General features: G+C 42.6%; 1 protein-coding gene across 4 annotated transcripts in view; it reads left to right on the top strand.

The window, feature by feature from the left end:
• CHTF18 (chromosome transmission fidelity factor 18) overlaps positions 1-26,040 on the top strand; it is a gene marked incomplete at its 3' end in the record, with an annotated part of 125,185 nt that overhangs the window by 11,551 nt on the left and 87,594 nt on the right. For 2 of the 4 annotated variants that reach the window (XM_082261250.1, XM_082261251.1), the window contains exons 4-8: positions 1,771-1,966; positions 2,531-2,629; positions 11,780-11,832; positions 12,958-13,096; positions 22,163-22,375. In XM_082261250.1, the coding sequence (XP_082117376.1) occupies positions 1,771-1,966; positions 2,531-2,629; positions 11,780-11,832; positions 12,958-13,096; positions 22,163-22,375 (700 nt within the window). Of the gene's footprint in view, positions 1-1,767; positions 1,967-2,530; positions 2,630-11,779; positions 11,833-12,957; positions 13,097-22,162; positions 22,376-26,040 lie in introns of all 4 variants that reach the window. The other 2 variants (XM_082261248.1, XM_082261249.1) reach the window with 1 other exon arrangement.

Below are 26,040 nucleotides of genomic sequence, written 5' to 3'. Positions count from 1 at the left end.
CTAACCACCACAAGGCAGTGATCAGTTTTACTAACATGAAATTCTTTAATGCTGACATGCATCTGCAGTAGGTTTTTCTGGATACCACTTATGTTGATACCACCCTGTGCTTCGCATTGTGCAAAGTGGGGTACCCCTTCAGAGGTTGCGATGGCCTTTCACCGCTATTTGATGTGCTCTGGGGGAGAGTTTAGGAAAAGTTGAGACTTCAGATTTTCAGGTTTTGGATGCTGGATTCTTGCTGCAGTAAAAGATGGTCATACCAGTCAAACCAGTAGAGATCTTGTGTTGCTTGCACCTGCATAACCTATAGACATGAGATGAGATTTTGCTTAGTATGGCCCAGGCCATTTCGTCCCTTGGGTACCTTTTTTTAACCTAGCTGTATACCTAAAATTAGGTGATAATCTTGAGGTGGCCAGATTACCGAACTGAAAAAAAAAATTAGGTTGGAGGAATTCCCCCCCCCCCCCCCCTTTTATTTTGATAACTGCACCCACTGCTGTAAGAATACTAATAACAGAATGCAGCCGCTGATGGAGGAAAATTTTGCAACTTGCCTCTTTGACAGAAGTGGATCAAATGATTGACTGAGTGGGGATGCCTTCACACTGATTGAAATCTGGCTGGTTCAGTGAGAATTTTGATCAGTGGATGGTGAGTCCAATGGGAGGACTGCTCAATAAAGAAGATTAGAAAACCTGTTTCCATTACCATCACCCCCCTCTGATCTAAATATTGTCAGCTGTCTCTGGTCCCTCTCCCTGTCACTTCTGTATTGGTATAGATATGGAAAAAGCTTGTATTTACATGCACACCTCAAGTGTTTTGCTGATGATTGGCCAGATGGCTTTATTTAAAGCTTTAGTTGTTGGCCACAATTCAGACTCGCATGACCCTAGGCATCAAAGTTCCTTTAGATATGTTGGAGCACTCAATGAGACACAGACGGCAGGTACGATGTCACAGAATGCTCGGCTTTATTCAGACCGTAAAGAACGTTTTATAGAGAAAGTAAAAGGGGATGTCCCTTTTCAGGAGATTATACATAGAATTGATACAAGAATATCAGTTTGCCATAATATGCTTCAAGTCACGTACTTGTGAGCTAATTAAAATATGGCATAGTTATAATTGGCATTACCTCAGACTTGTTCTAAGGGTTAAGATAAGGTATAATTAGTTACTTCAAATGCCCCGTACACACGTACCGATTGTCGGCTGTAAATATTCGGCCGACGGCCGATTGTAGGCTTGTTAGTATGATGCTTCCGACAGCCGACAGCGCACTTTCGGCCGAAAAGAATCTGTTGTGCAGGCATTAAAATTTTTGTTGGCCAACACCAGAACGGCCGATTGTTCGCCAGTCAGTACAGAATTCGGCCGACAATCAGCAGATTTGCAAGACTGGGCATGCTCAGAGAAGAAAAAACACAGGGAAAGTTAACCATCACATGACATCACTTCTGCAGTCGGCGGACAAAATTCTTGTGCAGTCTTTTGCACTTTTCAGCGGACAGGACAGCCCTGGACAAAAGACGGCCGATCGGTCGGCCGACGATCGGTACGTGTGTACGGGGCAAAACAGACTTGCTTTAAGTGTCAGTTTGACCACAAAGCGTAATGTCCTGGAAACTTTCAAGGACATTTACTTAGATAGGCTTTTTCATTAAGCTGAGTCTAGGGTTTTAGTAATAAATTGGAGTTGAAAGAATAAAATGAATAGAGATTCCTTCAATAGTTACCATGACTTCTTTTTCCTTCCAGTAGAAAAGAAAAGTTCCAGAGCTGCCCTGCTCTTGAAGTCAGTGACATGGCTCCTCTACAAGTCACCCCGAATAAAACCGAGCAGAGACGTGTACTTAACCGGCCTCCCGTATTGGAAGAATATATTCATGTGACTTCCAGTGATGGTACTAGAGTTTACATGGCCATGAAGGATGACCAGGATGGGACAGGAACTGAGGTAAGACAGAATGCTTGTCCTGGATTTACAGCCAGCTTTTCCTAGAATTGTTCTTATGACTGGTGATTCCAGTGGTTGGTTTTTTCCTTTTGGGGTTGATTTACTAAAACAGGCGAGTGCTCAATCTGATGTAGCTGTGCACCGAAACCAATCAAGTTCCAGTTTTTTTTTATCAATGCTTAATAGATTTAGCTGGAGTTAGAAGCTGATTGGCTACCGCACAGAACTGCAACAGATTTTACACTCTCCAGTTTTAGTAAATCAACCCCTTTGTGTCTCTACTACCCTCCCTAACAAAATTGTCTCGCGAGATTCCCCACTTGCTATTTTTTTTTTTTTTTTATGAAGAATCCATAGGTGAATCTTGGAAGACAATGCTTGGCTTGTAATGGCTAAAACTGCTATTATACCTTCTCACTGGAATATGAGATCTAAAAATCCAGTATGCAATTTAGCTTACCAGATCTACTGAAATGTATCTTTTCTAAAAAATAAAAGCCACAGCATAATTGGTTGACCGGTTAAGAGTTTAACAGGACTTCTTTACACTTTCATTTCTTTTAGGCTATCCAAAATCAGGGGGGTCCTAGTTGGAGATGTGACCAGCAATTACATCTTCTTGGAGTTCCTATATCCTACCTGAAGGAACAGGTAGCGGATGAGGTAATGATTTTGTATGTTACCTTGTTTGACCTTTCTAATTGTTGAGATATTTGGACAGTCTTCCTTACCAATAGAGGCTTAGGATGCAGCTTTCATTTTACGGGAAAACTCAAGATTTTCTCATGACTCCCAACTGCTTATGTTTTTTTGGATTTTTTTTTTTTTTTTTCACACAGTTCTGTAAGATTAATTTGAGCAAGTTAGGTTTGTTTTGAGCCCTTGTGTTTTATCACAGTTATGTAGCAGGATTCCCAGCCGTTTTTCTGGATCTGGGTCCGCCAGGGTTACCGCTAGCAACAACGGCACATTTAAGCATGTTCTCCCAAGTGTGAGCACTGAGACAAGAAACAGTCCGGCATCTTGGGTTTTCTATTTATTTTAGGAACATGGATGGGAGAAGGGAATGAGTGGGTGACTCCTCTGGATCAACTATACACAATAGAATGGGACACTGAGAAAAATGCCTCTTGACGGTGGCTGAATGCCGGTCAACGCCCGTTGACGCTACTTAACTCTGACTTGCTGTCTGTGAACTTGAACTGACTTCTGACACTCTTCAGTGATACAAAAGTCCTTTGCACTGCTCCCTTTAGCCCTCCCAGCTGAGGTAGCTTAATGCCTCGTACACACGCAAGGATTATCGGCCGACCGATCGTCCGACTTTTGTCCAGAGTGGTGTTTTGTTGGTTGGAATGTGCTCTAGACTGCACACAAATTTTCTCGGCCAACAAAAATCAACTTCAGAAGTGATGTCATGTGCTGTTTTACTTTCCGTGTGTTTTTTCTTCTCTGAGGGGTAGGAGAAGAAAAGCAGCGCCACCTCAGTGTAGATTAAAAGGTTATTTATTACATAAAAACAACGTAGTAACTCACACAGAGGAAATCGTTGATCAGCAAATGGTAATAGTTCTTCTGCAACACTGCAGGGATGTTCGGGAAGTACACTGTGGCGGCCGTGGTCCTGGCTGTGCCGGTGGAGTCCGACACTTCCTGTGGTTCTGGCAGCGTTCAGTATCCAGGCTTACATCCAATAGTGGCAGGGGGGTGCTCGCGTTCGGAGCATGCGTGCTCCTTCCTCAGGCAATGCTGATTTGTGTGACAGACTGGGAGTTTTATAGCTGAGGGACTCAGGGGGCGGGAGCTTGTTGCTGTGGAGATGCGATATATACAATGAGTCATCAGGTCAGAACAGGAAGTCATATGACAGAAAGTCTCCGGGGTGGGGGCCTGTTGCTGTGGGGATGCGGTATACACAATGAGTAATCTGGCCAAAAAAGGAAGTCCTGTGACAGAGAGTCTCCGGGGGTGGGGGCCTGTTGCTGTGGAGATGTGGTGTATACAATCAGTTGTAAAAAAAAAAAAAAAAAAAAAAAAAAAATATATAATAATAAAAATGAAAATAAAAATAGAGGTAAAAAAAAAAAAAAATATTATGAAAAAACTGATAATATTTAACCTAGAAAAAATAATAAGAAATAATGCATATATACTACTATGTATAGGCGCGTAAAGATGGGAATGAAATAAGTCCATGACGGAGAGGGGCTTCTCATAGTTAATTGAGATGAGGGTGGTAGTATTTAAAGGTAGAGGGAAAAGCAGAATATGAAGTATTCTGGAGAAATAATGCAGGATGTGAAGTATTGCTATATTTAGGATACTCAGTAGTAGTTTTAAAGTAGTGGGTTCACCTCAATTTCTTCGTTTAAGCCCCCCGGTGTCAGGGAGTCCAGGCGATATATCCAATAGGATTCTCGAGCACACAGGCGTTTAAACCTTTCTGCTGGAGGAAGATTTTTCGGTATGGATTCAATAATCCACACTTTTAGGTCCGCTGAAGATTGGTGGTGGTGCTGCAGGAAGTGTTTGGGGACGCTGCGTTTGTCGTTGCCAGCTTCAACAAACCTTCTGTGTTCCCCAAATCTTTTGCGTAGAGTGTGGATGGTGCGGCCTACGTAAAGTAGGCCGCATGGACATGACATACAGTATATTACGAACTCCGTGGAACAGTTGAAAAAATCTGGAATGGTATATTTTTGTCCTTTTGTAGAAAATTCTTTTAGGCCGTGTGTAACATGCTTGCAGGTGAGACATAATTTTTTGCGGCATTGGAACATGCCTTTGATGTTTAGAAAGGTTAGGGGTGCACTTGGTGTAGTGGGAGATTTTTGGATTTTACTTGGAGCGATATTGTTCTTTAGATTCCGAGCTCTTCTGTATGACACCAAAGGGCGGTCAGGGATACTGGCTTTTAAATGTGGATCGGCTTGGAGAATGGGCCAATGTTTCTTGAGAATGTGTTCCATTTGTTTGTACCGGTTATGAAATTTGGTGGTGAATCTCAGTGGTTGTGTATGTGGATCGAGGAGGTTTCCTTCTTTTGTGTTGTTTCTTGGTTCATTTTTTTGATAGAACGTGAAGGCGTCATCTATGAGTTTTGGTGGATATCCCTTTTCTAAAAATTTTTTTGTCAGGTGATTGCCATGAGTGGTGAAATCCTCGGTTCGTGTGCAGTTGTGTCTGAGTCGGCAAAATTGACTTTTTGGGATGTTGTTTATCCAGCGGGGGTGATGGCAGCTTTTGAAGTGCAAATAGGAATTGCCCGCTGTAGGTTTGGTATAATTTTCAGTGAATATTGTTTGTTGGTCGTGGCAGAGTAGGAGGTCCAGGAAGGCTAAAAAGTCTTGATTTTGTACTGAAGTGAAGGTAAGGCCCATATTGTTTTGATTGCAGTGATCTATGAAGGGTTGGATGGTGGGGGGTGTACCATCCCAGATAATCACTACGTCGTCAATGTAACGGCCATAGAATATAATCTGGGAGGAAAAAGGATTGTTGGACCAGATGTATCTCTTTTCCCACAGGCCCATGGTCAAGTTGGCATAGCTGGGTGCGAAATTCGTACCCATAGCTGTGCCATGGGTCTGTAGGTAGAAGTCGCCGTTAAACTCAAAATAACCGTACCACTCGAGGTTCCCACTCCAACCTTTCCACTGAAGAAAGTCTAGCCATGGCTAATCTCACCAAAAACAACAACATCATCATTAAGTCTGCCGACAAAGGTGGTGGGATCGTGGTCCAAAATAGATCCAACTACCTTCAAGAATCAGCCAGACTATTGTCAGATGCAAACACCTATACCAAATTAGAAAAAGACCCTTTACCAGAATTCACCTCAGAAGCACACCAACTCATCAATAATGCTTCATCAGAAGGAATTATTAACAAAACAGAAACAGCCTTCTTGAAACATGATCTCTACAGCAGACCATATTTCTATCACCTACCGAAGATTCACAAAGACCCAATCAATCCACCCGGCAGACCCATCGTGGCAGCCATGGAGAGTGTCACTAGCTATTTTTCTATTTATATCGACCAGTTTTTACAACCACTGGCACAAAATCTTCCATCCTATGTTAGAGACAGTTTACATCTTCTCGACATGCTAGCCAACTACACATGGGAACCCTCCTACATGTGGCTGTCACTGGACGTCTGCTCCCTATACACATCAATACCGCATGATGTAGGCCTATCAGCAGTCAAACATTTTCTAGAAGAAGACTCAAACATGAATCCTCGCCAAGCACAATTTATCCTGGAAGCCACAGAATACTGCCTAACTCATAATTATTTTGAGTTTAACGGCGACTTCTACCTACAGACCCATGGCACAGCTATGGGTACGAATTTCGCACCCAGCTATGCCAACTTGACCATGGGCCTGTGGGAAAAGAGATACATCTGGTCCAACAATCCTTTTTCCTCCCAGATTATATTCTATGGCCGTTACATTGACGACGTAGTGATTATCTGGGATGGTACACCCCCCACCATCCAACCCTTCATAGATCACTGCAATCAAAACAATATGGGCCTTACCTTCACTTCAGTACAAAATCAAGACTTTTTAGCCTTCCTGGACCTCCTACTCTGCCACGACCAACAAACAATATTCACTGAAAATTATACCAAACCTACAGCGGGCAATTCCTATTTGCACTTCAAAAGCTGCCATCACCCCCGCTGGATAAACAACATCCCAAAAAGTCAATTTTGCCGACTCAGACACAACTGCACACGAACCGAGGATTTCACCACTCATGGCAATCACCTGACAAAAAATTTTTTAGAAAAGGGATATCCACCAAAACTCATAGATGACGCCTTCACGTTCTATCAAAAAAATGAACCAAGAAACAACACAAAAGAAGGAAACCTCCTCGATCCACATACACAACCACTGAGATTCACCACCAAATTTCATAACCGGTACAAACAAATGGAACACATTCTCAAGAAACATTGGCCCATTCTCCAAGCCGATCCACATTTAAAAGCCAGTATCCCTGACCGCCCTTTGGTGTCATACAGAAGAGCTCGGAATCTAAAGAACAATATCGCTCCAAGTAAAATCCAAAAATCTCCCACTACACCAAGTGCACCCCTAACCTTTCTAAACATCAAAGGCATGTTCCAATGCCGCAAAAAATTATGTCTCACCTGCAAGCATGTTACACACGGCCTAAAAGAATTTTCTACAAAAGGACAAAAATATACCATTCCAGATTTTTTCAACTGTTCCACGGAGTTCGTAATATACTGTATGTCATGTCCATGCGGCCTACTTTACGTAGGCCGCACCATCCACACTCTACGCAAAAGATTTGGGGAACACAGAAGGTTTGTTGAAGCTGGCAACGACAAACGCAGCGTCCCCAAACACTTCCTGCAGCACCACCACCAATCTTCAGCGGACCTAAAAGTGTGGATTATTGAATCCATACCGAAAAATCTTCCTCCAGCAGAAAGGTTTAAACGCCTGTGTGCTCGAGAATCCTATTGGATATATCGCCTGGACTCCCTGACACCGGGGGGCTTAAACGAAGAAATTGAGGTGAACCCACTACTTTAAAACTACTACTGAGTATCCTAAATATAGCAATACTTCACATCCTGCATTATTTCTCCAGAATACTTCATATTCTGCTTTTCCCTCTACCTTTAAATACTACCACCCTCATCTCAATTAACTATGAGAAGCCCCTCTCCGTCATGGACTTATTTCATTCCCATCTTTACGCGCCTATACATAGTAGTATATATGCATTATTTCTTATTATTTTTTCTAGGTTAAATATTATCAGTTTTTTCATAATATTTTTTTTTTTTTTTACCTCTATTTTTATTTTCATTTTTATTATTATATATTTTTTTTTTTTTTTTTTTTTTTTTTTACAACTGATTGTATACACCACATCTCCACAGCAACAGGCCCCCACCCCCGGAGACTCTCTGTCACATGACTTCCTTTTTTGGCCAGATTACTCATTGTGTATACCGCATCCCCACAGCAACAGGCCCCCACCCCGGAGACTTTCTGTCATATGACTTCCTGTTCTGACCTGATGACTCATTGTATATATCGCATCTCCACAGCAACAAGCTCCCGCCCCCTGAGTCCCTCAGCTATAAAACTCCCAGTCTGTCACACAAATCAGCATTGCCTGAGGAAGGAGCACGCATGCTCCGAACGCGAGCACCCCCCTGCCACTATTGGATGTAAGCCTGGATACTGAACGCTGCCAGAACCACAGGAAGTGTCGGACTCCACCGGCACAGCCAGGACCACGGCCGCCACAGTGTACTTCCCGAACATCCCTGCAGTGTTGCAGAAGAACTATTACCATTTGCTGATCAACGATTTCCTCTGTGTGAGTTACTACGTTGTTTTTATGTAATAAATAACCTTTTAATCTACACTGAGGTGGCGCTGCTTTTCTTCTCCTACCCCTTTTTGTCTGTTGCAGAGTCCCTCTAGCTCTGTATGAAGCCTGCAGCCACCTCCACCATCCATCTCCACTAACCCGAGGGATTGAACTATCCTGCACACTTCCTAAAAAGACTAACTACAGCCACAGTTGAAACTTTTTTCATAAGATCGAATGTACTTGACTCTTTCACTGGCGCAGGTCGAACGTTGTGTATATGTACCTGTCTTGTTTTTTCTTCTCTGAGCATGCCCAGTCTTGCTCTTCACATTTTTGTCTGCCGAAATCTGTACTGACTGACGGAAAATCGGCCGTTGTGTTGACGGCCAACAAAAATTTTATAGCCTGCACACCAGATTTTTTTCGGCCGAAAAGTCGGAGTCAGTTGTCGAAAGCATCACACTAACAAGCCGAAAATCGGCCGATCGGACGTTGGCCGAAAATTCCCAGCCAATAATCGATGCGAGTGTACGAGGCATAACTGTGAACACTGCTGCAACTCTTGACTCTTCAGGGCCCTAACTGGCACCCCCTTTGCTCTTCAGGGCTTAACTCTGGCACCCCTTTTCTAATCTTCTACACAGGCTAGCTGGCTCCTGGATCCCTCTCCACTTCCGGAGTGGTCCCCTATCCTAAACAGACCCCGGGGCAGTTTACATTACTCACTGCACTGCTTTCATGGAAACTTCGGCCCCCACAGCTCCGCTTGGTCCTCAGCACACTGGATCCCTCTCTGCAGCCCAGCTCAAACTTCTGTCCTCTTAGGCCAGCCACCTAGGACACCTGTTCCACGCTGACAGGAGGAGAGACAGCCGTCACCTCCCTCCTGGAACTCTGCTTCCCGCTAAAGACATCCTGTCATGTGCTCCCCCACAGACTTATACCCTCTCCCAGGATGCATTACGGCAGAATCTGCCTTCTGGGATAGATACAAGCCCTGGTGTGCTATTGGTCAGGTTTCCTCCACTGTCCAATAGGAGCCCCTATTGGATACAGTAGGGAGACTCCCTAACTCAACAGTCACACCTGAGAGCACATGACAGCCTAGCTGAACAATTGGATCCTGCTGATAAGCAGACAAGGTCTCCCCTATAGGTTACCTAGCACCTACCTGGGAGGGTGCTACAGTTGCATTAAAGTTTTTTGGGGTTTATTTTCAAGATGTGCAAAGAAATATCACACAAACACCTGCAGGTAAAATTAGACTATATGTAACATTTATGTAGTGACCGATCAAGATAACAACAAATGTAATATTATTGGGAATAAATAACAAGAAACCTAGCTATAGATTACATAGAAACATAGAATGTGTCGGCAGATAAGAACCATTTGGCCCATCTAGTCTGCCCAATAGATTCCTTTTGCCAAGGAGTCCTGCCTGTTTCCAACAGTTCTGAACCTTATCTAACCAGACCATGCCTGTAGCAGGAGTAGTTAGAGACCAACTTATTCCAGTTTTGGTTGTGGTATATACTGGAATGATTGGTGGTAATGACTACCGGTAATCCTAACCCCTGGAAAGTAGCATTATTTTTTAAGGTAGATGACACACTGAAGGGGCTTGGTCAGTTTCTGGCAAGGACATTCCTGTAGTATTTGCAACAAAAAGGTAGGTAGTGGGATTTTAAATACCCCTCCAGTGATCACACAAGTACACCTATGTAACATGTTACAAGCAACTTACTGTATGTTACATAAGTGTACTTGTGTGATCGCTGGAAGGGTATTTAAAATCCCACTACCTACCTTTTTGTTGCAATATATTTTTTATAGGGATAATACCCTCCACTGGAACATTTTTCTAGTTGATCTCCTCCCCTTTTTATACCCAACAAACACAAACTTTTTGGTCCTGTAGTATTTGGTCAGCTAGGTGAAAAACCATCCCTCATCTACATTCTTATGTATTAGTGAGCCATAGCAAAGAGAAATTACATTTCTCCATCAGCATGTAAGCCAGTTAGGGCCGGTTCGCGAGTGCGTCGATTGCATGTAATTCGGAGCGCACTGCTCCTTCATTACATGCGATCGGAGGTGCGGATGCGAATTCAGCCATACACTTTGTATGGCTGAATTCGCACTGTATCCACACCAAACACGCACATGACCCTTTTTTTTCAGCTGCATCAGGATCGGATCGCACAGTGGTTCACACTTGTGCGATCTGATCCTGTGCGAACTGTCAGATCGCACTGCGATATGCGATCAAACTGGGGGTGTCGTTAACATTTCATTGACACCCCCTGCGTATCGCATATGGCAGTGTGAACTGCCAGATGTGCGTTTGCGATGCGGGAACAGGCTGCGAATTCGCAGCCTTCCCGCATCGCACAAGTGTGACCCGGGACTAAAAGCTACCTATTCAGAATCTCCACCCATTGTTAAGATTGCTTATGCTTCTTCATCCACTGTTAAGATTGCTTGTGTAAACCTTTAGTTGAAAATGTAACACTGTGTGGCATCATGTTGTGTTGTGTTGTATATAGTACGCCAAATCTGCGCATTTCAGAGATGGTTTTCCAATTATTCTTTTCCAACGATCCTGCCAGCCATAGAACATCCTGTGACAAGCTGACAATGCTAAACCACTGTCTTACATCTAACCGCATCATCCGCCTTCCTGGACGCTTGTTCAGTGGGGGCGAGGGTACCTATGCTAATACACAGGATATCTGTGATCTCTCCGTTGTCAGCACACATTAGCCTATATGCACACTTCTTTTTCTGTTTTGCATAGGCAAGAGATCACATTTCTTGCATATTTCCATTTCTCTCTGTAATCCCTTTTAGGGACATTTTCCTCACTTCCTGTGATAGCTGAGATCAGGGCTGGGCAGAAGGGGCTGTAGACCCGAACACAGTGGTAGGAAGAGGGGGGACATGCCCCCTACAAACTCACACACAGACCAGATCATCGATGGGCAATCAATGAGCCTTGGCTTCTACTGCTGTCACACTGTACTCCGCCATGCCCACTCCATCCACCCTCGGTCGACACAAGACACACCATGCATGCACAAGCTACCTTCTAGCTGCTATAAAGCAAGTGATTGGCCGCTCGTGTGCAGTGCACACTCCATGTCCGCCATGAGAAGCCCACCCTTGCTGCACTGCCATGGAGCCAAGAAAACAGGAAGTCACCCTGTATAGGGTACAACTGGAACTTTACATTTTTCATAATGCACTATAACTCTGTTTTTAGAACAACCAAGGGCATTGACTACACCCCCTTCTGTATGCATCACACATGTTCCTATATTACTTGCAGTTTCGTCCTGGTAAACTGTACCTGTTTCTCTTCCTTAGCCATGTACTCCATCTATATCGCCTTCCAGGATTCCCTTTTTAATATATTCAAAATTTTGTCTTGTAGCGTCGGCGGCAAGTGTTAGAAGAGTCTCAGCGACTCACCGAGATGTTGAACAGGTGAGTAAATAACTGACAGCATCTGTCAAATTGAGTTTAAAGCTGAAGTTTACCCATAACAACTTTAATCGTGCCACCAAAATGAATGTGTGCTGTAAATTTCTTCCAGCATTGCTCCTGTTTCTTCTTGCTGGCGGCTGCCATTTTGCTGAAGCCCACAGCCACTGAACAGCAGTTAAATCATAAAGCGAAACTAAACTCATCAATTTAAGTTTTAAAAAATGCCTATATTCCTGGAATACCAGAGTTTAACAGTCACATTTGCGTGTGTCCTCAATCATACTGTCAAACCCTCAAATTGCTGGTGTCATACCCAATCACATGTCCAGTACCAAGGAAATTGTAGATCATAGGCTGAGATGGCAGCTTCCTTGGCTGTACAAGTTTGGTTCCCCATTAAAACAAACCCAGCTTCCCTAGCTGCAGGCACTGTGGAGAAATTATTCCTCTCCTTTTCTTATTGTGCACCTGCTTTCTTTTTATGTTGGAGATTAGAAGGTTTGAAGTCTTCTCATAGAGTTAATTATTCCATAGTGCCTGCAGATACAAAGGTAATTGAGAGATACTATACAAAGTTCAGTTATTGATTCCTTGAAATTATTTTTTAAATGACAATTGCTTGGCCACAGTTCTACTTTGAACATAAGCTGTGCCCAAAATAGAAAAAATAATTAGGACCCAGACAAATCGGCATCTTCTTTTCTTTGAGGACCCGGCTGCCCTAAAAGTTTTTTAGGATTTCTTTTCAATAACCCAAATAAGGTGTAAGCAACACAGCTCTTAATGTCCAAACATACTTGTTTGTATATGTGGCCTTTGTGGAGTAATGGATTTTCAAAGTGAATTATTGAAAACTAGTCAGGTTGTTGGTAAAGAAAAATAGGTTGGGAGCTTGTTTATTAGGAAGATCTGCTGGAAATGACAAGAAATTACCCCACCACATTCCTGGATAGCTTTAAAAATGTGGTGGAGGGAAAATTGTCACACTGCACCAAAAATGAAGGAATCCTTTTTTTGGATACAGTTTTGTGTATTTAGTCTGTTGGCTTATTTAAAAGGAAACCGACAGCGATGGTCATATTCATATGTTTGCAATTGATGCTGTTACCTGTTGTGTTTCCAAAGTCAAATGAAGGAATTTGATGAGACGGAAAGTGAAGCTTTGGAGCTCTGCGATGGTGAAGAGGAGGATGAGGTGTCAGAACATAACCTCTGGGTGGACAAATATACCCCAAAGTGCTACACAGAACTGCTCAGTGATGATGTAAGCTTTTTCTCGTGTCACATTCCGAACTAGAATTCCTTTAAATTGTATTGGAAAAAGTAAAGCAAAATCTGAGACTGTTTGCACATCGTACTATGATGTATATTACTACCTTATACATGATTTATTTTTAACAGTAACCAGTAATAAGTGTGATATCTCAAATTAAAGGGGCGCTCTAAACAAACAGCTACCATATGGTTAAAAAAAATTAAAATTTTACCTCGTTAAGGATTTGCCATTTTGGCCAACCATTTTCACGATCTGCACACCTTTTACTAGTCACTAGGAGCACTCTGCTACTTTCTGGTTTACCATCATTGCTTCCTAGGTCAGCACCCTGGACAGTGATGATGCTGATCGCTGTCCAATGGGGAGGCTGGAGGCAGAGAATTGACACGGGAAACTGAGTAGCTAAACCAGGAAGATATAAGCCAATTTCCATTCCTTTAAATATTTTGGGCAAAGCTTGTCCAAACAAACTATTTCCTTAAAAATGCAAAAATTCTTGCGCTAAAGATGTATACACACCCTTTTGAAAATCAAAATTCCAAATGTGTGCTGAAATATATATATATATATATATATATATATATATATATATATATATGTGCCGCAACTTAAATAACGCAATAATTAAAATAGTGAAATAAAACCATAACACTAGTTGCGCACAAAATAAATAATATAAAAGCAATCTTCAATAAATCAAATAATGGTGCATCAATAAACTTTGCCCAGAAAATAAGTCCACAGTATAAATATTGGATATGGAATCCAAAAAACTAAATATACTGTGAATAAATGTGAGTCCAAAAAATTAAGTCCAAAAAAAAAAACTTCTATAAACGTGATAAACCAAATGATCTTGTGAGATTCAAGTGCTAATAAAAAGGTGACACCCAAATTGGATCCACCACCGATGTGCTCCACACCCGTAAAATTAGCAACTCCCCCTCATTTGTTGCCTACCACTCTCATGGATAAGGCAAATTTCGCTGTGTATATTACTGTTAGCTGTGGTGTCCCACCAAGGCAATGCAGACAGCGGTCCTCATATAAACCAGAAGGTTGGGGGGATAATCCTTAGCTCCAAACCATGTGGAAAAAACATATAACAGAGGGACCCCACTGGCGCAGTACCATTAAAACACTTTATTAAATCCACAAAAACAACATATAATGCCCGTACATGTATTTAACTTGCCAAGCATATATATATATTGTAAGGGATTAGCTCGGTGGTAGGCGTGGATGACCCCTTTGGGGGTGCGTTTTCACAGAGAGATAGCCGACAAGTGCTTGCAAACAAACAGTGTGGTTTATTAAATGGTGTTTTCTTCACCAGGCTGTATGCAGCAAAACATCCAAAATAAAATAAAACACAAAATAAATCCTTGCCTCTGTGGGCGGCTACCTTCTCACAGCTGGAACCTACCTAAGAAGTCTTTCCAACCTACTGTTGGGCCGACACTGCTGATCCTACAGCAGACACTCAAATGTCCATTTGTTTGCTTTTCACACAGCACAAACATTGTCCATTGAACATGTCCCTTTGTTTTCTTTCACACAGCACATGTTCATTTATAACAGGATCCTTTACTCTTCAGATTCTTCACATTGAACATAGTTCATTTAACAGGTCCCTTTACTCTTCACACTCTTCACATGGAACACTTTGTCTTCTCACCTTTGAGACGTCTTCACTCGTGGTTACCCTCCTTAGCTTCACATCGCTGTAGGGGGTCTTCTCCCATGCTCACCAGCTTGTCGGGAGGCACACATCCGACTGTCCCCCTCTCCCAGCCCACACGGCGACAGGCGGCAGCAGTCCTTCTCCCATGCCCACACGGCGTCGGGAGGTACACGTATGTCTGTCCTCCTCTTCCCAGCTCACACAGCGACAGGAGGCAGCACTCAATAGATTTTCTCTGGACAAATTATAGAGTCCTTGATCTCCTCATTCTGAACAGCTGAATGGTTTTCAACTTCCTGCTGGCTCTCTCTGCAGCCAACACCCTATAGTATCAGTGAACTTTCAAAGCAGGTGGGAATGTGTCTCCTCTCAGTGACTACATTCCCAGATTTACCTGACTTCCTGTCACATACCCCCCCCCCCTCTTGTTTCAACCCTAGGGTTGGGACACATATTTCCAGGCACGCATGTGTCAGGCACTGCTGACTCACTGATAAGCCTCCTATTATCCTCAAGCTTCCGGATGAAACTGTTTTGTCATCTTCATTGACAGATTTCTCATAAATGCCACACAGTTTGTCTCTCATCTCATATACACATTCTTCAACTGCATTTTTGGCATCATTTTGCTCCTTCTCGTTTCTGTCATCTTCATTGACAGCTTTCTCATAAATGTCAGACAGCTTGTCCCTCATAACCGTCTGTCCAATCCACCATGGAGGACCGTGATCCATAGGCAACTCAATTGGGCTAGTCTTAATGTCTTCAACATTCTTAAGACGCCTCTCTCTGCAATCAATAAATGTTTTCCACAAAACTTTGAGAACCTTTGCTTCACTAAGCTTTGTTCCAAGTAGGGACTCTTGACATCCCTCTGTGACTTGAGTTGCCTCTCCATACATCTGTACACAATCATTGACTTTTTGTTGTAAAAGGGAATGATCTTCCTTCTTGAGCTTTGCTTGCTCTAAGATGCTGTGCAGAGGATTTTCCAATTGAGACAACAGGCTGTCACACATTTCTTCAAAGTGACCCCTGTTCCTTTTCCCAGAGATATCAATATCATTCAAACATTTCATATTCATAGGCAGATCTGAAGCATTTGCACTCATCAACTTCTTAAACTTTTCGCCCTCCTGAGCGAGTCGCAGTAAAGGCCTACTATTTGATTTGATATTCAGTTTATATTTCTTGCCAAACTCTTCACAGAAGTAGCCAACCAGAACATCATCAACTTTCCTTCCACCAACATCGGGGTTAAAGGCAACAACACAGTTGAACCCAGCGATCTGGGTGGTATCCATTATAGACCTCCTCTCTGCATCAGTGAAGAAGCATGGAACTGCAACACATTCTTTTACAGGTTTCTTCAATGCACTTTCTGCTGAACTATTTGACCGCTCAAGGTCACCTAGTTCTTTTTCTCTATCTGAATTCCACATGGAATGCATCTCAAGATCACGATCAAACTTCTTTTTCACATCTTCAACACACTGTAATGAACCAACGCTTTCTTCCATGCGTTTTTTCATAACCGCTATCTGAGCTTGCAATGTTGCGACTTGCTCTGATAGGTTTTTCTTTGCTTCCGCCTCCTCTTTTAATTGTTCCAGGAAGCCATTTTTCTCATCTTCCATTTGTTTGAGCTTTGTGCTAAAACTCAGCCTTTGACACCTCTCTTCCTGTAAGAGTTCCTGCGTGTCTTGCAGCTGCGATTCCAAGATAGAAAAATCTTCCGCAATTTCTCTAGATTTGCTGTCTGCTTGAGAAAGCTGATTTGTAACATTGTCCAACTCAACCTGCAGTCGGCTTGCCTTCTCTGACAGCTTAGCACACAATCGGTCACCTTCTGACACCTTGACTTGCGATTCCAGAAGCTGTGCCTCTACTTTTTCCCTCTTATGTTCACAATCTCCTTTTCCCTGCATAAGAGCCTTTACCTCATTGGCTAGCATCTGGGAATAAGAATGTAATTCTGCCACACAGGCTTCTTTCTCCTTTAACTGCTGCTGGAAACGTTGGGCTTCACCTTTCCAACTTTCACAGTCTGCACGTAATTCATCTACCACATTGCTCAAAGTGGTGAGCTCATACACAGTACTCAGTAATTTAGCCTCTCTTTCACTTTTCTCTTTGTCGCTGAGAGACAATGTCGCTTTCAGAGCAACATTCTGTTCCTGCGACTCCTGCAGGTCTATTTTTGTAGCTCCCAAAGACTGAAGACTTTTTTCCAGCTGATTACGCAACTCCAACATATCAGCCATACTTTGCTTCTGCAAAGTCTGAATTTCACTTTCCTTTTCCATGAGGATGGTATCTTTCTCCAGTATAGTCTCTCTGCGTTTTTGCAACTCGACCAAAAGAAGAGCAGTGGATTCTTCCCACTGTAACACATGAGACTTGAGTAGTTCATTCATTTCCTGCAAGTTTCTATGCTCCATTTTAAGCAATTCCAAGGCTTGTTCCTTTTTTTCCATTTTCCGTTGCAAGGCATCCAACTCAGCCCTGCACACATACTCGGTTTCCTCCATACCGATGGCCTCCATTGGCTGCTGGCGTCTCTGTTTCCAGCCTGCCATGCTCTCTTGATGAGCCTTTTGTTGAGCTGCAAAGCTCTGCTGAAAATCCGCATTTGCCTGCTGTTGAGCTGCATTTGCTTGCTGTTGAGCTGCATTTGATATAATCAGATGTTTCAACATCTCCTCCATTTTGAGTTTACTTTTCATCTGAGCACACTGCGTCTCCATAGCGGTTTCATCAGTGTTGCTAGGGACAACAACCTTCCTCTTTAGTAGACTCTCTTTAGGCATGGATGGGGCTGGTTCAGACGGCAACATCCCCTCCATCCATAGAATCCGGTCTCTCATTTCATCTATCTTTGCATTTTTCAGGCGTTTGGATCGCCCCATCTTCAATAACTCCACAAACAAATTTTTCACAGTCCAGCAAACAATTTTCAGACCACTGTCTCTTCAACACATGTAGTTTTTCTCTCTCTTGCAAGATCTCTTTTCCTGCGCACACAGTTTGTGCAGTCACTTGCACCAGACACAACAAAGTTCATCAAATAATTTTGAGACCGCTGTCTCTTTAAAACACTTTTTTTTTTTTTTTTCTGTCAGGATCTTCTCTCCTGCACACATAGATTGTGCAATCTCATGCACCAGATAAAGTTCATCAAACATTTGCACTTCCTTGCAGGGATCTCTGCTTATGCCCACTGCATACCTCCACCATATGTGAGGGATTAGCTCGGTGGTAGGCGTGGATGACCCCTTTGGGGGTGCGTTTTCACAGAGAGATAGCCGACAAGTGCTTGCAAACAAACAGTGTGGTTTATTAAATGGTGTTTTCTTCACCAGGCTGTATGCAGCAAAACATCCAAAATAAAATAAAACACAAAATAAATCCTTGCCTCTGTGGGCGGCTACCTTCTCACAGCTGGAACCTACCTAAGAAGTCTTTCCAACCTACTGTTGGGCCGACACTGCTGATCCTACAGCAGACACTCAAATGTCCATTTGTTTGCTTTTCACACAGCACAAACATTGTCCATTGAACATGTCCCTTTGTTTTCTTTCACACAGCACATGTTCATTTATAACAGGATCCTTTACTCTTCAGATTCTTCACATTGAACATAGTTCATTTAACAGGTCCCTTTACTCTTCACACTCTTCACATGGAACACTTTGTCTTCTCACCTTTGAGACGTCTTCACTCGTGGTTACCCTCCTTAGCTTCACATCGCTGTAGGGGGTCTTCTCCCATGCTCACCAGCTTGTCGGGAGGCACACATCCGACTGTCCCCCTCTCCCAGCCCACACGGCGACAGGCGGCAGCAGTCCTTCTCCCATGCCCACACGGCGTCGGGAGGTACACGTATGTCTGTCCTCCTCTTCCCAGCTCACACAGCGACAGGAGGCAGCACTCAATAGATTTTCTCTGGACAAATTATAGAGTCCTTGATCTCCTCATTCTGAACAGCTGAATGGTTTTCAACTTCCTGCTGGCTCTCTCTGCAGCCAACAACCTATAGTATCAGTGAACTTTCAAAGCAGGTGGGAATGTGTCTCCTCTCAGTGACTACATTCCCAGATTTACCTGACTTCCTGTCACAATATATATATATATATATATATATATATATATATATATATATATATATATATATATATATATATATATATATAAAATATATACATCCAATAAACAAATGAGAGGGATAGGGGAGCTCACTCTAGTCTGGGATGCTGCAGCGTGAAGTACATAATGTCCACGGAGCCAGATGAATCGCCCTGCTCCCCTCAATCACTCCTTCAGTCTGTCGTGAAGCCATGTCCCTAACGTTTCATCACTTCCTGACTTTGTCAAAGGGGCTATTTCCTTCACTAGCTTCTGCAGTGTCTCTAAGTGTTGTTTAGCCACTTCAGCTCCAGAAGATTTACCCCTTTCCCCCCTTCCTGACCAGAACATTGCTTGCTTTTTGGCACTGCGTTACTTTAACTGACAATTGAGCGGTTATGCAACACTGTACATAAAGGAAATGTGTCATTTTTTTTCCAACAAAGAGCTTTCTTTTGGTGATATTTGATCATCTCTGCGTTTTTGTTTTGCGCTAAAAACAAAAAAAGACCAACAATTATGAAAAAAATATATAAGTTTTATAGCGGAAAGTAAAAAATATATCCAATAAAAAAAAAAAAATTCATAAATTTAGGCCAATGTGTAGTCTGCTACATATTTTTGGTTAAAAAAAAAAAGCCCAAAAAGTGTATATTGATTGGTTTGCGCAAAATTTATATCTACAAAGTATGAGGAGTGTGTTATATATTCTACTGGAATTGTGGGACTGCAGTAGTATGCCAGGCAATCTTGACACTTTGTGAGAACCAGTGACCCTAATTCAGTGATCAGTGCTGAAAATATGCACTGTCACTGTAATAACGACTAGAAAGGTGTTCACAACATCTAGGGCTATAAAAGGGGGAAATATGTGCTTAACAAGTGTTTGTGTGTACTGAGGTGCTTTCACTAAGGGATGTGCTGGTTTTCATTTCCTGCTTTGCGGGGAAACAAAACTAGACACATCCCTGCTGACAGGACAGAGCTCCATATTGTTTACATTGACAGAGCTCCGTCCTGTCTTCCTTCTCACTGATCAGCAGGTGTCTGCGATCATCCATTGGCCGGCACCTGCTTATCAGCTTGTGCCATGACTAACCCTAGCACAGCCAGCGCGCCCCCTACCCAGAAGTGCCAGATCATGTATTAGTTTTAGCTACATACAGTACACAGTGCTGGGTTTCAGCTGTGAGACAGACTTCCAGTCTCAAACCTGTAACAATGCAGAGTCAGTCTGACTGGCACTCAGCTATTCATAGGCAGCTTTGTATTCTCTAAATGAGTACAAAGCTTCCTCTGATTGGCTGAGATGGAGAGGAGGGCTAATGTCATGAAGAAAAACGTGTATGTTGTATGGGCGTTTCCGTGTATCTTGTCAGGCAGTATAAAGGTCACTGCACCTGGGCAGCACTTGAGAGGAGAAGCTGCTCTGGAGATAGTGAAGATAAAAAAGCAAGGCGTCTCTAAGTGCAGTAACTAAAGACGTTTATTAAAAAAGGTTAAAAAGCACTCGCATTAGGCTAGATGAGACATGAGCAACACAAAGCATTATAGTCCAGGATTCACCCGCGTCACAGGATACCGGCCGCTCGCGTCCCTGCTCTGTTGCTAGGAGTCTCACGCCGCACACAGCTGAGAGGACGCATATACAGGAAGTGGAGCGCCGGGTGTCCGCACCATGGTACTGTGGCCCAGAAGATTCCGGATGGATCCTGGACTATCATGCTTTGTGTTGCTCATGTCTCATCTAGCCTAATGTGAGTGCTTTTTAACCTATTTTTAATAAACCTCTTTAGTTACTGCACTTAGAGGCGCCTTGCTTTTTTGTCTTTATGTCACAAAGAAAACTTTGCATTTGTTTACAGAATACAAGGCTGTCTATGAATGGCTGAGCACCACTCACTCACTCTGCATTGTCTGGGTGTGAGACGAGAAGTCTCTTGTACAGCCAGAACCCAGCACTGTGTACTGTATGTAGCTGAATCTTCTAGCTGTTATATACAGCACTCAGAGATGCTGCAGCAGTTAGTAAAGGAAATGGTTAGTTTGGGCCAGCTTGGTCCAACCAAACTATTTAAAGTGACAGGAAACATGGAAATTCAGCTTTAAAGCTTCATTTCAGGGGGAAAAAAAACATTTTAATATTCCTTTATAGCCCTTAAATAAGAGCAATCCTCAGTGTGCACTAAATGCCATTTCAAATCCATCATCGCCTTGCTGTACATAGCTTGGGCAGAGGGAAAAGCTGTAGCGGCAAGCTCTGTGATAGCTGAGTCCTTCAGACTGATCACAGATTGGGGTAAAGGGCCAATCACAGCAGCCCTTTACCACGTGATCAGCTGTGTCCAATGACAGCTGATCACGTACGTAAACCCAAGCCGATTATCGCCCTTTTTTTCCTCACGCTGAGAGGAGACGAGAACCGATAACTTGCTTGTGCTTAAGGGACATTTACACTAATTATCAGTGATTATCAGTGCAGTCCCAACAGTGCCCAAATGTGTCACCTATCATTCCCACCAGTGCAGCCTCATCAGCGCACATCAGTGAAGGAGAAAAATGACCTGTTTGCAAAAATGTTTAACAAACTATGAAATTTATTTATTTTTTTTCAATATTTTCTGTCTTTTTGCGTTTGTTTATTAAAAAATAAAAAACCCCAGTGGTGATTAAATACCACCAAAAGAAAGCTCTATTTGTGTGAAAAAATGATACAAATTTCATGAGTGCAGTGTAGCATGACCACGCAATTGTCATTCAAAGTGTGACAGCGCTGAAAGCTAAAAATTGGCCTGGGCAGGAAGGGGATAAAAGTGGTTAAAAAAAAAAAAAAAAAATGTTTTTTTGTAGTCTTATGGCGTAAGTTGCCTAAATGCACTAGTAAACATAATTGAGCATAGGTAGAGAAATGTAGTGTAGTGAAATACAGACAGAAGAAATGGTGTTGGACAAAGAATAGACAAGGGAACAGGGAGAAAGAAAGATATATTTTTTTTTTTTTTTGTTCACAATCACAACCATGAGATTCCCTCCCCTGCTTTTTTTTTTTTTCTCAGGCATAAGTTCCTCTATACTTCGGTTTTCAGTCATCTAGGTCATGGGATTATCTGATGGTAGTAACAAAAATGCTGAAAGTGTTTGAAACACTTTTTATTAAACTGTATATGGTTCATAGACATAACTTTATTGTATAATACATTTTTTTGTTCTATAATTGGTCTACATTTTTTCCCCTCTTGGCTCAGTATACGAATCGCTGCCTATTGAAATGGCTGAAACTCTGGGATACGGTGGTGTTTGGGAAGGAGAAAGCTGTGAAAAAGGCCAAACCAAGCATTGAGCAAAAACCAAACTTCAGATCACAGAAAGAGCAGCAGGGCAAGTGGAAGACCAAAGCCCAGATCACAGAGGAGATTCTGGAGGCAGAGCTAGATCAGCACAACAGGCCTAAATACAAGGTAACTGAATTAGGTAATGAACATTGTCTTTAGCAATCTATGCATCGGATTTGAAAGTAAGGGCTCTTCCCGAGAATCTTACCAGATTCTGCACTTATCCTGTATAGGGATAAAGCAGACCTCAAATGACCGTAATTGAATTATTAAACATTAACAAAAATGACTAATAAGTCCAAAAACAGGGAAAGAAGAATGAATTCAAGAGGGGAAAAGGAAGAAAAAGGGAGAAGAGGGAAGAGAAAAGAATGAGTAAAGAAAAGGAACCAGGAGAAAAAGAGAGGTCTATGGGGATTTTAATGGTACAGTACAGGATATGTAGAGATGGAATTAAAACATTCGATCAGTTTTTATTAAATATAAAAAACAGTGAACATGACAATCAATATTACAAACACATACATACATTTTTAAAACGGAGCTCTCTATCTCAATAGGCCTGGAGAGCCAAAAAGCTGTGCAGAGGCCTTGCCCGACATGTTTCGCAGTTCGCACACCGCTTCCTCAGGAGCAAATAATTGAGTTATTGTAAAGATTCCAACACATTTCGGGTGTTTAAAAAAATCCCCCCTACCGCAACGCTTGCTTGGATTTTTTTTTTTTTTTTATTGCAAATGCCCATTTTTTTTGCTGGTAAAATAATTTCTGTTTATTTTTTTTTTTATTTAAATAGCCTGCAGAGCATTGTACCTGGGATTAGCAGATCACAGGTGCCATTTCCAGCTCCTGCAAACTCAGGATTGCGGTCTGCTCGTACCTTCTACAGGCAGGCAGTTACCTAACAGTGAGGTGATCAATGGACTATGAGGACACTCGCCAGCTGCCTCTCAGCTCATTGAAAACTACAAGCCGTCAGCCACAATAGCTGGCCATACTTGTAGGCATTATTTCACAGGAAACTGAATGATGCTGCCATGCTGCTTTCAAATAGTGACAGTGGGTGCAGGGAGAAGATGCCTGGCCTGCTGTCACAAGGTGGGGGTTGGCAGCGGGGGCAGAGGCTGCAGATGCTGTAACGTGTTACATGTTCCACATTAAGAGAGGGTGTAACACGTTCCAAAAGTGAACTTCTCCTTTAAAAGAACAGCAGATCTTACAGCTACAATTCAAGGAATGGAGGAGATCTTTCACTGTAAGTATTTTTTTTGGCATATCTTTTAGTTATCTGCTGATTTATTTTTCTACTCTCACTGCCCCCTGGGTCCTGATATGAGTCTGTAGTTTACATACGGGGGGCATGGGCTACTGACATGAGGAGCCCCCGCACACACTGTTTTTTTTGTCTGGTTCCCTCTACCCCTTACTCTATGATCTGCCTCTGTTCTATTCTTTTCTATTTTATCTGAATACATCCTCCTGTTTCAGCCCCCACCCACTTTATGTTGTGCAGGATTAGGACAAGTCATACAGCACCTTGGCAGAAGCAAGCCTAAGGATCTCCTCTTGTATGCTTAGGAAAAAAAGGACTGATTACCTTGTGTTTAATCTTTGCCTACTAGTGTTATGTTTTTATGTTATGAAAACCTGTCTTGAGGCAAGGAAGTCAGACTGGTTAGGGCTTGTTCACACTTGGCTAAATTTCTAACGCTTAGGCTGCATTCACATGTCAGCGTATGGATCGCGGGCAGAATCGCCACGATTCCGCCCGCGATCCGGAGATCATTGCAAATCGCGGGACGCCTGTGCGTTGCCCGTGATTTGCAATAGCACCCCAAACGCTGAGCGATGTTGCCGCGATTTCCGCCTGCCTAATCGCGGTAACATCGCGCAAAAAAAATTGCGGGACGCAATACGCTCCAAAGAAGCTCTTGTACTTTTTTGGGCGTAATGCGTCCCGCGATTTTTTTTTTTTTGCGCGATGTTACCGCGATTCGGCAGGCGGAAATCGCGGCAATATCGCTCAGCGTTTGGGGTGCTATTGCAAATCATGGGCATTGCACAGTCGTCCCGCGATTTGCAATGATCTCCGGATCGCGGGCAGAATCGCGGCGATTCTGCCCGCGATCCATACGCTGACATGTGAATGCAGCCTTAAAGTGGTTGTAAACCCACTTTAAAGTCTTTTGCCTATAGGTGCTATAAATATCTCCTAAACTTGCACCCTTTAGGAGATATTTACAGTGCATGCAGCCAATGATGTTATCGGCGCATACTCTCTAAAGGAACGGCCACCCGTGCGATGCATACTAGCTCATTATGCCTTTTGTCTTTACATGTTTTTTTTTTTCTCATTTTTTTTTAATGAGGGTTTACTTCCTCTTTAACAAAAGCTCCTATACAGTACGTATGGGCTTTAGACTCACGCTAATGAGCTTTAGTATGGGTGTTAGACTGGCGTTAATGACTAGTAAAAATGCTCCCCAAACACCCTGTGGGCAGTTTTGAAGCGTTTGATGAGCATTAAGACACGTTAAAACTGCTCCACAAATGCCTATTTCATTACAGGAAATAAAATAATCTTAACACTCCGCAACTGCCTGCCAGGGCGTTTGTGAAGCGTTACCATAGACTTAAATGGAAGGTGTTGAAAGGCTTCAAACACCTCCTGACTCGACATTAGGCTTCAATTTTGAAGTGACGCAACGCTAATGCTTCATGTTTTCGTAGTGTGAACAATACTGTGTGCTGTCCATTGTATGATTTGCATAGACGTTAGTGTCCTTTTTAAAGCCTTTTGAAAACCTGCTTTTAATGCCAGTGTGAACTTTTTCTGTTGATGTTTCCAATTTTTTTATAGCAATGATGTAGTAGTTTGAATGTGCACATTGTGGATGTTCAACTATGGTTGTAACAATATTTGATTTAAGGCCCCTTTCACACTTGTACAACCTGAAAGTCGCATGACTTTGACGCGCCTTGAAGCAATTCCTGTGTAATCTTGCGGTCCAAGTGTAACTCTAGCCTAAGAAACATTTTAAGTTTTTTCGGATCACATGAGGAAGGGTTAACACCCGTGTAACGTTTGTTTTGCAGTCTTTCCCCCTGTTTAGAAGATTTTCCTCACTTTCTGTCCCTGTGACTATTGGATTTTGAAAATTTTGGGTTGTCTCGGAAACAAGGATTGGTGATAAAGCTTCAGGAGTGACCCCTTTTTCCCATGATAACTCTTACAGGAGTGAATTTCCCTTCCTAGGGGTAGATTTTCTCTTTCTTTCTGTTGTCTCCCTGTGTAAGGATGAATCGTATGTACAGCATCTCACAGAAATGAGTACACCCCTCACATTTTTGTAAATATTTTATTCATGTGACAACACTGAAGAAATGACACTTTGCTACAATGTAAAGTAGTGAGTGTACAGCTTGTATAACAGTGTAAATTTTCTGTCCCCTCAAAATAACTCAACACACAGCCATTAATGTCTAAACCATTGGCAACAAAAGTGAGTACATCTCTAAGTGAAAATCTTTTAATTGGGCCTCAATAAGCTATTTTCCTTCCCGGTGTCATGTGACTCATTAGTGTTACAAGATCTCAGAAGTGAATGAGGAGCAGGTGTGTTAAATTTGGTTTTATCACTCTTACTCTACCTGAACCTAGTTCTTCTCCCCCATCTTGTGTCTTTGTGCCCCATGTTGGCATGGTGTCCATCGTAGCATTTGCATTGGCAAAGCAGTGTAGGACTGGCCAGAAGAAGGCTTACTTTGATGCAGTTGGCCAGCTTTAGCAT

Source organism: Pelophylax lessonae (genome assembly GCF_965119305.1).
Source record: "Pelophylax lessonae genome assembly, chromosome: 6".
NCBI lineage: Eukaryota > Metazoa > Chordata > Amphibia > Anura > Ranidae > Pelophylax > Pelophylax lessonae.
This window is presented reverse-complemented; position numbering and strand designations above follow the sequence as displayed.